General features: G+C 36.6%; 1 protein-coding gene across 9 annotated transcripts in view; it reads right to left on the minus strand.

Annotated features, from left to right (window-relative positions):
- Positions 1–3,728: 3,728 nt before the first annotated feature.
- Positions 3,729–15,745, minus strand: part of SYT16 (synaptotagmin 16) — a 253,687-nt gene continuing 241,670 nt past the window's right edge. For 8 of the 9 annotated variants that reach the window (XM_079125828.1, XM_079125823.1, XM_079125826.1 and 5 more), the window contains one exon: positions 3,729–15,538. In XM_079125828.1, coding sequence (XP_078981954.1) covers positions 15,225–15,538 — 314 coding nt within the window. In that variant the 3' untranslated portion in view covers positions 3,729–15,224. The remainder of the gene's footprint in view (positions 15,539–15,745) is intronic. The other variant, XM_079125824.1, reaches the window with a different exon arrangement.

Genomic DNA, 15,745 nt, shown 5'->3' on the forward strand with positions numbered 1-15,745 from the left:
ATCCCCTTGAATGCCTTATTCAAGCATTGTTTTTATTGTTTACTGTTACTTCTTGTTTTCGTTGTTGAACAGCATTGTTTTATTTGGGGAGGGTGATGATTAGAACATAAAAATGGGCAAATTTGTGTATCCAGTGGCAAATGAAGGCAAGGAAAATAAACCACCTGATGGAGAATTTTTTCCAAAGCTCTCCTCAGAGGGAGACTCTCATTGAATAAGGAGATACACTTCCCTGTTTCCTATGGAGTCAGTCCAAAGTGTGGAAGAAAGAGAGCCTCACTGGTAATGGATTGAAAAATTGCTGTCTTTGAAGCCAGGGCTGGCTGCTGTGCAGTGCTCTGTGATATCTGTGGTGCCCGGCATTCTGTGGGCCTGAAGAGGGTGGCAAAATGGCCCTACAACTCTCAGGGGCATCAGGTACCTACTGAATGCCTATGACAAAACTTAGAGTTAACATTTCGTCATTCCTAAGGTATAAAAAGTTGACAACCTAAAACTGAATAATAAGCTAAAAAATAGGCTGGAGATCAACTCTTCAATTCTCAGCCGTCAGGTCAGAAAGGAGGCTTTGAGACCAGCACACTTCAAATCTAGGAGACGGTGGCAGGGAGCATTACCCCACTACCACTTCCTTCTCGTTTGCAGCACAGGATGTGAGGAGCTGCTGTCAGCCTTGCCTTCCTGTCGAGTTCATCGGCAGAGACTCCCCCTCACTCTTCAATGTCCAGTCATTGCACATATTTCTCAGTTTCCTTGAATGGAGAAGGTTCTGCTTTGGCTGAGGTATTCTGTACTCGCTGTCTCTTCTTCTTTAATGTGCCTCCCTTTCACCTGGCTTCCTCCCACTCAGCCTTCAAGTTGCAGCTTAAATACCACTTCCTCATAGCGGCTTCCCCTGACAGCCTCCCACCGACTACATTAGTCTCCTAATTACATTCCCAGATCACACTACCAATCCCATTTCCCAATATGCATCACGCCACATTTTAAGCTGCTTCTACCTGGTTAACTGTGTGTCCCTAGTATCCAGCACACAGTGCCTGGTACATTAAAGGAAATCAAGAGCATGTGGCCATAGATGGATTCATCCTGTCTGGCTTCAAGTCCCTGATCTCACCTTAGCTGTGTAGCTGTCAGTTACTGAACTTACACAAACCATGAAGGCAGCCACTAGTGGCTATCTTTTTTGTTGTTCAAGTGGAATGGGGGAGGGGAAAAGTTAGTCTACAGAAATTAGTTTTCAAGCCTTAATGTGACATTGTACTTAATACAAAAATTTCTTTTCGTTCTCAGAGCATCTTATAAAAGTCACTACCTGGGTTTTGATGGCATTGGAGAATACTCAATCCAAAGTCACTTAAAAATTTTCCCAATTCTCTTCTCCATGCTTTCAAAGTTTAAGTCCTCTTAGCTAAAGTACCTTTCCTTAAAAAGCAACCTCCATAATCACATGCTATGTTTCCAAGAAGCAAAAACAAACAAACAAACAAACAAATCCATTCCAGGAGCAGCTAGCAAACCTGACTGACATGTACAGGGTCTCCCCATCCTGTGCTTTATTGGAATCAATCAAGAAACCTTTGCTGTTGTTAATCTAACTGGCTGAGTAATTGCCAAATCCCCCTTTCTTCTGGGACTACCTCAAAAAACTTAATAGATGTTGGAAGAAATGAAGAGAAGTAAAGGTAATCTCAAGATCACAGAATGTCTTGGTTGCAAAACTGGAAATAGAACAAAGGAATCAGTTTAATGTTTATTGAACTATTGATGTCTGAAGATATAATTTCATAAGTTCTTCAATTCTACTAAGTGATTAGAACAAATCTTTCCCTAAACAATTTTGGATTTTAAATCAAACATTAAAATTCCATACAATTTGCCTTAAAATTTATTCAAATTCTAATTTTTTCACCATTGAATCTTTCCCTGTTCCAAATGACCACAAATAAGGTGCTCATCCTGTCTCTTCTTCCTTATCTGTCTGCTGAAAAGAATGAGATGTTTTATCATGTTGTGAAGTGTACATCAAAATTCCTCAGAACTCTGAAATGCCACACAAGTTTCCTCTTGAGCCGTATTTCTGAATCTTTCTGGGGAAACATATAATGTAATTTGATACATCAATAACATTCTACTCATCATGGTTACAATTTTTAACTGCAATTATATAGGACAAAAAATCAAAACAATAAAAGAACCGTAGTCAGACATGGCTGTCTCAATTATTTTAGTATTTAAGCCTGGGTAAGTCTCAATATCAGAAGATAGCATTGGAAAATACTCAACCTACAGTCATTTATAATATACGTCATTTTAGGTTTTCTAGATTATGTGCTGTAATATTAATATATTGAAAAAGCTGTTCCCTTTGCATCATTTTATATTATTTGCTTTGGTGTGTTGGTCACATATATATGCATTAGTGCACATGTACATGTAGAAATGCTCAACCTTCCTCAGCATACCAGCACAAAACCCTTTGCCCTGTGAATTTGGAAATGTGAACTCAAATAGTCTTATTTGCAACCATACCCCTTAGTGTTGAAGTGCTCTAAATTCAACAAAACTCTGGGTGAACAAGTAGAACCCTTTAACCAGCCTATCACATTCTAGTGCCACTATAGGTTAAGAAGGACTTCAGCAACAAATGAGCTAGCCATTAGCAAGCTTTCTGTAAACAATCACACCTCCACAGCATTGGAAATAAGGAATCTTTTTTAAAAAAGAGAAAGATGTAGATGTATCAAATACAGACTAGAGGATTCTAACCACACTATTTCAATTTCCTGAGCACATAAACTACAATTCCAGCCTTCTTAAATATAGGGAGAGACATGTGACTAGTTCTGGCCAATAGTGTTTGGGCAGGAGTGAGGATGACCATTCTAATCCTGGCCTTGAAAGCAAATCATTTCATTTTCATGCTTTTCCTGCCCCCTTTTGCACGATATTTCCAAGTCACAAAAGAAAACTCCATCCCTGAGCTGTTGCCACAGAGAAAGTTGCGTGAGAAAAACAACCCAGATTATGGAGTATGAAACCTTTCTCATGCTAATGCACTGATATTTAGGGTTGTTGATTACAACATCAACATTAATCACCTCAACTAGCGTAGCATGTAAAAATGGTAATATATGAAACATCCATAGATTTTTTTTCCATATTTTTTTGATTGGGGGTGTCAGTCATGCTTTTATTGCTATGAAGATATGTGATTATAACAGCCTGATTCCCTGCACTTTGAGCTTGCTGCATCTAGGCCTGGTAGACTATTAGCACTGAAGAGATGTGGAGATGAAAGAGCTCTGGACAAAAGCACCTCTGATGAAAAATGACCTGTGCTTTGTACACAAACACCCACATTTGCTTCCTCATAATCCTCTTCCAGAGCAACTTAGTTAATTCAGGCATCTATAAGCTCCTTACTTACCTGTTATTTTAAATGCAATACTTTAAACAAGTATTTGAAGCAGTATATGTTGAATTGTATAAGTGTTCACTATAAAAGCCTACAGAACCTGAATCTAAGTAAATTACATGATGGATCATGAATGTAATGCTTATAGTTCTAATATACATGTCTGCAGTTGGTATGGTTTTGAAGCTAATGGTTTTTGTATATACTAAAATAAGTAAAATCATTCAGACTCAAAAAATTTGCATGTTGATGCTGCAAAACTGTATCTTTTTTAATATAAAAATTTCACACATGCACACATAAGCCATCTGCTAAAACTTTATTGATAAAACCAGTAGCAGCAGTTTTACAAAATTGGAATGATTTTTAGTTTTGAACTATCATGAATTCAGTTGCAGCAGACATTTTGTACAAACTGGGGCTAATGTTTCTTCTATGTTTCTGTTTTAAACAAAAAGCAATTAGAATTTATCCTCATGCATTTAAATATCTAATACAGAAATAGTTTTTAGACAGCATAAAATATGCTTTTCAACATCACTGAGACTGAACATCTGCCTTAAGCATTATTTATACAAGAAAGCAGTATAATTCTTCTCATCATGAACTTATTCTTTATCACAGGTAAACAATGTTATATTTTCTAACATTTTCAAAGGGTGTTTCTAAGACAAGAGTTAAATATTTCACTGATTTGCCTAGTTGAAACACGACATAACAGTGGAACAGTAATACATTAAAACCATTGTTATGAAATCCTGAACATTACGAAAGGTAAAAAGGTGTTCTAAAGTTAAACAGTTAAAAAATGTCCCAACCTTTTCCTATACACTGACTAATCATTAATAGAAGTAAACTTAGAAATGGAAGGGGCCATTACATTCTACAGCTGCCCCTTCTGGAAACAGCCAGAGTTACATTCATGCTTCTAAAATGGGAGACACCAAAGTCAATGAAGTCACACTAGGAGAAGCACAAGGACACCTGCATGGAATGTTCTGAAGAATTTCAGAATTTTCTAAAATGAGGATCCAACACTTCAGGGGAGAAAATTCTTTTTTGCCCTCTCTCTCTTGAACAACTGGACTACCTAGGGATTTTCTGCTGGAAAACTTTAGAGCAGAAAATATGATAGTGGCCAGGTCTAAAAATGCCTATGAAACACTGGGAGAGGTTTAGGGTGACCCCTCCACTACAGCAACCTAGCCTGGGACTATCAGTTTGTGGAAGAGGTCTTCTAGCAACCTGGAAATCTAGAGGAAGACCTGATATCATGTCCAACCATGTTACAGTAAACTCTCCCCAAAAGTGAAACACATAAGACTATTGACCACTATTGACAACCACCAAAAACTCAGGACAGCACATTGCATACAGGTAATGTATTTAAAAAGTAAACAGGAAATTCAAAAAGCACAGGTTCACAACATCAATACATCTGCAACATCCAGCTGTGAGTAGAATAGTAACATAGAGCCCATTCCCTGCTAAGAACTGTGTGTTCTGCTTAGGGCAAAATCTCCTGAAAAATCTCCTAAAATAGTTACATATGTTCAAAATGAATGAATCAGTCACATTTACATTTTTCATGCAAGTTCTTCAAGGACACCCATCAAAAGTTGAGATATAAAGAAAAACCAAAAAATATTTTAAAACAACAGAGCTGCACACAGTATGCATATGGTGAAACATAAAAGTGTGAATATGAACAACTGTTTCCAATGCCATATGAAGACCAAAAAAAAAAAAATTGAGAATCAGATTTATCTTGCACTATGAACACAAATAAAATATTGCTATAAAATCTTGGATGTACCTTTAAAATGATGTTTTAAATTTTTACTTTTTCTGGGAGAAAATAAAAGGATTTTTAGGAAAAAAATAATGATGGGTGAGGAAAGTCACTTAGGAGGTAAGATATAGATGAGCCTGATTGTTCAAAAGAAGATAATAACAGAGATTTAATGACCTTTGTGTGTGTGTGTGTGTGCATGTGTGCAGAGGTGCACATGTATGTGAGGTAAGATCTTTTAACTTTTCTATGTACTATATTCGAATTCCATTGTGGGAGAGAAAAAAATAAAGGGATTCATTTTGATATTTCCCTGGACTTAAAGTTAAATTGTTCCAAAGAAGGATCTGCATTCAACTCAAAGATTGGAAACCACCTGAAAAAATAGGCAATTGGTTGTGTGGTCAGTTTTAAACAACAAAAATGAGAACCCTAATACTTTATTTTTATTTTCTCAGAGGCAGAATGACTAAAGATCATTCCAACTGTAACTTGTAGTCATACAAATTACTGGCAGAGATCTAAAAGTGTCAATTACTTTGATATAGCAACATAAAAAGTGGATCTGACCTTAATATAAAAATAAAATAGCTTGCAGTCTCCAAAAATCTTGTAAGTCTTCAAAAATTCTGCAAAGTGTTTTTCTATCCAGCACCTGGTCAGATATATGACCCTGGTCCATAGAGGGAACTCAGGGTGTTCTTTATATTAATGGGAAAAAAGTGAATGAATCTAATTTACTTAAAATAGGTAAAATGACTATTACTATTCCTGTCCAACACATGCAGAAATGAAAGCTCAAAGAACTTGGGATTTGACCTTCATTTCAGAGCTCATTAGTGGACAACTTGGTACCACAGAAGGGCCTCATTAATTTTAATCCAATATTATTTACACAAGCACACCTTCATCTCTGTATATTAATAAGGCTGGGTTCCACAGTTGCTGCAGCTACAAAGCAAAGGGCAGGTGGTGCACAGAGGGGGGAAATAATCTCAATACATTCATCAGATATTGATCACCAATCAGGCTTCCTCATTCACCCACTGTGATTATCAGTGCTATCATTACAACACCCAAATACATGCCCATTCAGCCTCCGCATTACCATGGGTCATCCTTTCATTCAAAATTCAGAGCTGCTGTGTGATTCATGTGCTTACAAATCACTTTTAATTAATTTGTGCAATTGACTATGAGAGGGCATGACTGCAAATCTTCCTTTCTTTTGGCAGAAGTGATAAAGATGAAGTTACATAAGCTAGTAACAGAAGATGGTTTTCTATCCTGAATCAGTAATAACAACTAGGATTTTTATCAGCATGTATTTAAATCATTGCTTAACAAAGCAAAACACTATAGAGTTGTTAAATTGGGAATCAGATCTGCATAACCTTCAGAAATTTCTCTGTTTAGATTACACTAGAGAGAAAAGAAAAATATTAAAATATTAAAATTAGGAAATGTGATTTTTTTCAGACACCTTCACTCCAAATGTAAAACAAGCCCCATATCACCTAGGTGAAACTGATTCCAGATTGGGTTGCTACATTTTATTTGATAGATCATATGAAAAAATCCATTTACATTTCCTGAGGACATTAAAATTTGTCCTAGCAATTGGAACTAGAAATAAAAATAAATAGGTCATAAACTGTGATACATCCAGACAATGGAATATTATTTGGCACTTATAAGAAATGAGCTATCAAGGCATTAAAAAAAATGAAAACGTAAGTGCATATTAGTAAGTTAAAGGAGCCAATCTGAAAAGTCTCTCTACTATTTGGTTCCAACTATATGACATTCTGGAAAAGGTAAAACTATGGAGACAGGAAAAATATAAATGGTTGCCAGGACTTAGAGGGGAGGGAGGAATGAAAAGACAGAGCACAGAGGATTTTGAGGGCAGTTAAAATATTCTATATGATATACAACAAGTACCTGTCATTATACATTGTTTACATTCTTCAAAACCCATACAATATACAACAGTATCCATTTCAGATAATGATGTATCAACATAAGTTCATTCATTATAACAGATGCAACACTGTGGTGGGTAGGATAGTTAAGAGAAAGGTGTAAGTAGATATCAGGGTATATGGAAACCATACTTCTGCTCAATTTTTCTGTGAACCTAAAATTGCTCTAAAAACTCAAGTTCGTTGATTTTTTTTTTTTTTCAAATAAAGGTCAAAACACCATCATGCTTTCATCCAAAAAATGCAGGTTAAATCATATTTGAACAAATACAACAAATTTCTGTGACAAGAGTATATAAATGCTAACTTCTTATTCACAAATTTAAAATAATAAAAGTCTACAATAAAATTAAAATTAAAACTTCTAGGAAAGGCTTTGTATTTCATCATAATAATAAAATCTAATTTGTGGCTGCATTAGTAGGGTGGCATAATAAAAAAGACTGCATTATAATGTGGTAAAGTTGTATATTAATAAAGATTACCATGGCTCCCTGGGAAATGTGGCAAAATTAGTAAGATTTTCTCAGCTACAAGGAACGTGACAGTATGAAGAAAGAAACATGTCTCTAGGATGTGAGTGTGTTATACAGAACAACTCACATGGACGTCTTTCTCTTAGTGCATATGTTCCTTTCCTGATCAAAGTTTTTACCGTCAGCTTTCTGATATCTATTCTCAAACACCAAGGTCTTGTTGAAGTAAGAGATGTAATTATTATGGTCCATCAGCTGAACAATGCTTTAAAAATTGTCTACAATCAGTACAAATTTTTAGGCCACCAAAAAAATCAACTCATTTAAAATCAATCCATTGGGAAAACTATAGTCTAAGCCTTCTGTTGTAAAGTTGAAGACATCAGGAATCAGATTCAGATTGAGATAAAAATTGAGTCTAGAAAACAATTATTGGTCCATCTGCCTGGTAGGGACACTCCCACAGTTGAATTTTACCCATTTCTAAAGGATGCCCCAAATGTGCCTGGTTTTTTAATAACTAAGACAAGTTTTAAAACCAGAGAGGGAGGCAGGAAGTAGGTTCCTTATTTTTGCATTGTCACCCCTTTATCTGGCAGCTATGGCTCATTCAAAAAGTAAAGGGTAGCAGGACCTTTCGCTCCGAAAACATGGCACTTAGGAGAGCTGTCACATTTGTCTGTGCTTGCCTAGCACTCCAGGGTCTCCGTCGCTGCCTTGCCAAGTGCTTTCCATTCAGTTACAAAAGCCAAAAATACTAACTATGCAACTGCTAGTTCACAATGCAATTCATTTCACTGCAGGAGTGGAACACCAAACTCTTCCCATACAAAACATAGCCCTCTATCTTGAAGAGAAGCAAGCAGACTGACAAAAAAAAAAAAAAAAGGTATCTTTATTTCTTAACCAGAGAGAGTAATAACTTCCACCTTTCCTAAATCCTCTCTCTCAGAAGGGGAAAGAAACCATTCTAGAAATATGCTCAGCCAAAAATTAAAGGATAATAAAGCGATTTCATGGTTTACCTAGAGGCCTTGTCAGAATCTTTTAAGAAAAGAGGAACTAATTAGAAACAAAAACAATCATTAGATTTAAACTATTTTACTCATCCTCTAGTCTCCAGCCACTAGCCCAGAATTGGGAACATATTACACTTAATAAATGTCTTTTGAATGGATAAATTTTGTATGAACCAAAATCATGAAAAATAGCAAGAAAAACTTCAAGGGAAAATAAAATAATGCACAAATATGGTGACACCATTGGGAAGTCTACCTTCTAGTCATCTTTGAAGTAATTGGGAATATTATCATTTATAGGCAGGAAGTAAGAATGTCCATGGTGGCATCATCAGTGAGCAGAGCAGTTAGCAACGCTCAGGGGTTTATTCTAAGAACATCCATGGATCTCCAGGATGGCCTATGAGTTGGTTCTCTAAAGCCTCAAGCTGTTCCATAGGTTTCACAGTGACTATAAATATAGATGATTATTGTCTGTGTGTCTAGGAAACAGTTTTGTAACACAAGGGGAACAAAAATAGAGAAGGCACCGTAGAAAGAAAAACTCACCCAGAGCCTGAAGCATCCCCAAAGTCACCTAGTCAAAACACAAACAGGACTCCCCAGAGAAAAATCTATGAAGCAGAGAAAAAGCAATGTGGGGAAAAAAATATCCAAAGGAAAAGGTCATAAACCAGGATTATGGATTCAGTTGAGGCCACATGCAAAGTACAAAAGAAGATTTTGAAGAACTTCATAAAGGCTATCTCCTTGGGTGCCATCCCATTCTTCTGTAGACAGAACCAAAACTGCAAGAAGATCTTCCTCTTTCAGAGAACTTCCAAAGTTGATCGTCCCCTGACCTTCTTGGCAATACCCCTCTATTGCAATCAAGGTTCACAGAAAGCTCAAGGCTTTCTTTTTTTTTTTTTATTTTCCTGATAAATTCAGCTAATATGTCTCACCTCCTTCCAATAATCCACGACAAGAAAGTCTATTTTTATGGCACATAATTAAACCAATTTCATGATTTTACATTGGTAAGCACTGTTGTTTTTATGACTAATGGCTTCAATGTAAAGCCATAGTACGTTAAAAGATTTTAAGTTCTGCGCTATCCCAAACAATACAGTACTAGACAAAAGGAAATTGAATGGGTACATTTAAATTAATGAGAAACAACCTTCATATACGTCCCCTTAGATTTAAGAAAATCTTCTGACTCCATATAGGAAGATGCTCTGACCCCATGCACGTGGTCAGGAGAAATTGTGCACCATCCTCTTGGGTGAGGTGTGCATTCTGGAATTGTTACTAGAAGTTGCTTCACAGCCTCCTCACCTCCCATCCAATTCCTTTAACTTCCCCACATGTTAAATTATTCCCAGTTAAAAGCCCTATGCAAAGGGATTCATCTTCAGCCTCTTCATGTCTCTCCTTAATTAAGACGACCAGAGCTCAAGACAGAACTCAAGGAAAGCTGGAGTGCTGGCTCACAGGTCGCCATGCACTGTCTATTAGCTTAGAACCACAAGCAGCACGAGGCTGGTTCATGGTACCCAGTGACACTGAGCTCAGGTAATTTGCTCCTGACTGCTTCTCCAGACCAAATGCCAACAAAGGTTGTTCGAACTTTCAAGGAAGCAAATACTCCTTTTTACTCAAGGTTTGAATCACTTGAGAACAACTGGGCATACTTTCAACAAGTCACTCTTAAAAGTCTATTTAAAAAGGAATTATTGTCAACTGATTGAATTCCTTTTATCGTGATCTCTTAAGGGGAACAGTAATAACCGGTTCTGAACAGAACTTCCCAGTTGAGCAGTTAGATGAATTTTGATTGCTTGTATTATTAGACCATTTAAAATTTTTTCACCTATATGGATATAAGACAGACATAAAATGTAGGTTTAAAAGGGTCCATTTTTAAAAAGAGCATCCTTTTAGTGTTACGCAATTTGTTTTACATTTTCAGATCAAGTTGGAATATGTAGCCAAGTTGTCATCTTTACCAGCTTTTTGGGTAAGGACAAGAAGTTTCCTTCTCTATGTATGGATAGCAGAGCTGTGAGCAAGGAGAAGCCTTGCGTGTGGTTTATCAAGACGTATACATGAGGTTCAGCACCTTCTCCAAACTAAGGGGATAAAAGACAAAGATCTGATTTTACCTCAGTTGGAGTCTATTAAGACTCAATTTCTTCCCTAAAAACAGGCTTATCTCCTGATAGCATCTACTTTCTTTGCAAATCCAGGTTGGCTTCCTGAGCCTATCCTTTTCAGAGTATCTGAAAATTGTTTTGAGTTTTTCTCTAGTGTTAAAATTACTTCCCTTAGAAAAAGAAATAAATATTAAAAGGTTTTCTTTTTTCCTTTTTCAAGCATGATTCTGAGGAGGAAATGTTGAATACTAACTATATGCCAGGCTCTTTGCTAGGCACAACTGTGATTTCATTGATATCTCTTTTAAAAACCTATGAGGTAGGTATTATTTCCATTTTCCAGTTAAAGACACTGGGACATGGGTGAGTTAAATAATTTTCTTAAGGCCACACAGTTAGTTGAGTTTTATTCCAACCTTGGCTAAGACCATACAATCTATGCCAACTTCATTACAGTAGACCAGTTTCATTACCCTTATCTTTAAGTATTTTACAGAATTCAACAAGTTGTGGGGAAATGACTGCTGGTTGATCTTGAGTGTCTTTTGGTTTATTCATTTATTCTTCCTGAATATATGCTGGTGGCTACTAAGTGTATCCAGAATATTGATTTCTTTAATTTTCCCATACCCACGTTTTGTGATCTTTTTGTTGTTTCTGTTTATAGTTTTGCCTAAACGAATGATTCATTTTTCAAATAAAAATACTTTTTCCATTTCATAATTATCTATCATTTGCTTTTGTCTTGGCTCAAATAGAATGGAATGTTTTGTTTTGTTCTATCAACAGTTTCATTAAAACTAAGGGGAGATTATCACATGTGTTTTCTGCTATTTATCAAAAACGAATTCACCTCCATTTGGTTTCATGTCACTTACAAATAATTTTTCTCTACTCACTTTTTGGATCTTAACATGCTGAGTCCTCTGTGCTGCCAGAGGATAACCAGGTTTTGAGGAATCCACAGTTCAGTATCCACACTGACCCATCGATTTAGTGGCTATGAGAAAAGCACTTTCACTTAACCTGATGGGAGTTTTCTACTTAAATGATGTTTCTTAGAAGGAAAACTGTTTTGGTTCTCCAACGAGGTCATCTAGTATAGCCACGATATAAAAGCACAGTGTCTGACCAAGAGGTAACAATAATTTGTAAAATATTGTGAGATCCACACACTGAAAAGTCAAAAGATATGTTTCAGACTTACTGTAGCACCTAGCACTATGGAGAACATTTGAGACCAGTCACTTAACTGTCAAGGAAGGGAGTCAGAGTTAATAGTGCCTAAAGCGAAGGACAATGCAACACCATACTCTTGTCCCCTTGCAAACATGGTAGGGATTCTTTCTGAGGCCTTGTGCAGGTGGAATGCTGAGGATAAGATACCCAAAGGCATTACAAATTCTTCTTATGTTAGGGAAGGCAAGATGTCCCCTGACAGTTGTGCAGCATCAGCAAAAGCAGGGTCCAAAACAACTGTGCATCACACAGGGAGCCAGTGAAGGAGAGGGAACTGCGAGCAGGTGTTCAGCTGCCTGGTGAATGGTCCATTTAAAAATTCAACAATAGTCAGAGGGGACCAGAGAGTACAACAGCCACCATCATGACTGGTGAAACCAACACTTCTCAATTCAGTGTAAACTCGTGTCCTGAAAGGAGGTATGCTATAAAGCAGATTTTCATAAACCTGGTGCATCATTTGCCCTCAACAATATTATTTATAAACTGTGCTCTTCAGGAAAGATCTCTGAAAGAACCACTCACTCATGCAACGAAAACCAAGGCTGCTTCCATGTCAAATCTCTCCACGAGATATTAATCATTAGCTAGATGAAATAGGCAAAAGCAGCTTTCTCACTGCAGAACCAACTAATTATCTTTCATAACCCTTTTGAAAAGCAAATGTAGATGTAAAAGCTCAAATGAAAAACATGTTAGATGCATTTGTGTCTAGACTTTGCCAAGAAAATAAGGGAGTTTAAGTGCCCAAAATCAAAAAGATCTTACTAAACTAGAATTTCAAATCAAGGTTTAAAAAGAAAAAAATCCAGCCTCCTATTTTAATGTATCTTGTCTTTAGAATTTTATGTTTATACAATCAGCTGAGGGTGAATGTTGCTGTATATTCAAGATGTACATGCATCCTATATGGTGAATAGCACCAACATAGAAAAGTTATAAATATAAAAAATGCTTTTCAGGCATCCTTTCCCTTAAATCACTGCACATTCCTACAGACTGTATCCTATGCAGACTATTGGAAAGCAGATCAAGTACACAAGGATAACCTTACTACATCCACAGAAAACCTTTAACACTGGGTGGGTCATGGGAGCAGAAAATGAAGTACAGGTGACTTATTAGGCATCACAAAGCAAGGGATGCAGGCAACATATACAGAAAGAAAATATGAGGGGGACAAACCAAGGCTGTGTGTACAATATATACAGATTTTTTTTCACATGTAAATTTTAAAGTGAATGCTGCTATTATGCGACTGCATAAAGGAAAGCATAACGAGGCTGCTCTGCTTCCCTTTAAACACAAGGCATAAAGAGAGTAAGGGATGTGAAAAGCCAATTCTTTGTGCCACGACTTAATCAATCGCACTCAGTTCTACTCAGTGACAGAGCCACACTCAGCAGTTAATGGATATGATGCTGGAAAAGCACTTTGAGGTCCTCCAAATAAAGGTAGGGTAAAAACCCAAAGGAGCATGGTTTTATTATGTAGTCCCATAACGGAGCAGCATATGTATGAAATAAGAGACTTCTTCTGCAAATTCTCATTCTTCCATATGAAACCATTTCTCTCAAAGATTGAACCTTGAAATCATAGTAGAGTTATTCCCTGCACTAGTCTGGTCTTGTCAGGATAACCATTACACACTGCAAGGAATAAATATGTTCTTCATGTGTTACAGCCTACGCTTACAATCTGTCAAAATGTAGAGCGGAGGAGGAGTTGTGTGTTTTTGACTGTATACATCCATCACTAGCTATCACTGTTCCCACAGACAGGAAAAAGTCAACAATGAAACATAAATGCTAAAAATAAGTGACTGAGGAATTGCTCAGAAATACTGCACATTGGGCACTGGGTTAAATGTACATTCCTTCTCTTTTTGAATTACTGCCGATTCAAAGTCATTGAAATTAAGAGCTCAGATGTAGGAATAAAGAAAATAAGCATGCACTGCACAGATATGTGAAAGTCAGAAGAAAATTTTCATGCTCATAATCCACAAAATCAGTGTTCTGAATAACACATGCCCAGAATGCAAGTAATGACTAATAGATGTTGCTGCAAATGCCATGAGAAATGACATTTATAGGCACTTCAAATGCTCAAAGAAAAATTTAGTGTCATTCCATACGAGCTGAAAATATTTCTTCATTCAGGTGTTTACGTGTTCATTTCCAAGAGCCAATCAAATCAACATTTATCGAAGATTCACTGTATAATTTGCCATGTTCTAAGGATGGAAAATGAGCATGGTTTACATGCAGGAGTACATTCAAAATGCTTGTATGAGTATATATGATTGACTACAGAAAAATATAATTCAAAATAACACCAGATTCAGAAAAATTAGTAACTCCATGACATATATATATATTTTTTTCTTTCATTCTTAGGAATTTGTTAGGTAAGAAAGGCAGCTTAAAAACCTTGAAAGTTATAAGTTTGAAATTTTAAATGTTCAAAAAAAGTCTTAACAACAGTAAGTTTTTAAAACTCTTCTCTAACTTCGAAATGATGCATGTAGCCAAGTCTGATAGAAACCATAATATGTAAGTGAAATGAATGAGGTATTTAATTGATACAAATTTATTTTGAAAGCAGAAGTTTGCAATATTTACTTTTAATGTAAATTTTTTTTGATAAAGGGAAAAACATGAAATAAAGGGTTATGAATTACAGTTATATTTTCTTATGAGCCTCAGCATCTGATTCATTTCTGCGTTTTGGAATTTTTTGCACTGAGAAAAATCTGATTCATACACCTAAGTGATTGCAAATAGTAACATTTAACAGCTCCCTTGCAATCTCAGGTTACTCTCCAAGCAAACAGAGACAGCGGGAGAAGCCTTATCCCACAGTGTGAACCAAAACTCAATAATCTGTTAGCACAAATTAACTCATCATCCATAGTCTCAACTACAGTAACATTTTCTATGTTGTACACTTGGCTCTGTATATGGTTTTCTATTACAATATTTAAATCCCAATCAAACCTTTGAGAAACCCAAAGCTCCTACTCTGAATGTCCGAGAATTAGTAAAATCTCTCTTTGAAAGCCTGAAAAGTTTGCTAGGACACACTAGACTTTGTGTCAGTAGCCAGCCACGCAGGTGACCAAAGCAGACATAACACACAAATGCCAGCTGCACACCTAGGATTCCAGCAAAGTGTGCCATCTGCAGACCTGCTGGCCTTTGGTATCCTTCATTTCCTCCCAGTGATCTTGCTCCTCCTCTCCACTGCTGTTCTGGCCCAGAGCAATCCAGCCAATCATCTCTTTACGCTTCATAGTACGCCTGTTATAAATGGAAATCATCAATGTGACATCAGACAGCTGAAAGAGCGCCACCTGGAAAACAAAGGTCTCCTTATAAACAGGATTGGGCTGACCACGGCGAATGGATGTCTTGCACCTGGACATCTCTTGGCCCACAGAATTGAGGAGGAAGAGTTTTCCATATGTATCTATAAAAAAAAAAAAAAAAAAAAAAAAAAAAAAAGCAGGGTTGGGGGATGAGCGAACACCAGTGTTTTCTGTTTTGCTAGTTTAGTTTAATATTTACATGGGCTGCAAATTTTACCTTTCAATATACTGATCTGTATTCTTAGGCCTGGTCCTTGCTTTAGGACTAACTCATGTCACATAAATTATTAAGGAAAGGGATTATTACC

Source organism: Sciurus vulgaris (genome assembly GCF_902686455.1).
Source record: "Sciurus vulgaris genome assembly, chromosome: 2".
Lineage (NCBI taxonomy): Eukaryota > Metazoa > Chordata > Mammalia > Rodentia > Sciuridae > Sciurus > Sciurus vulgaris.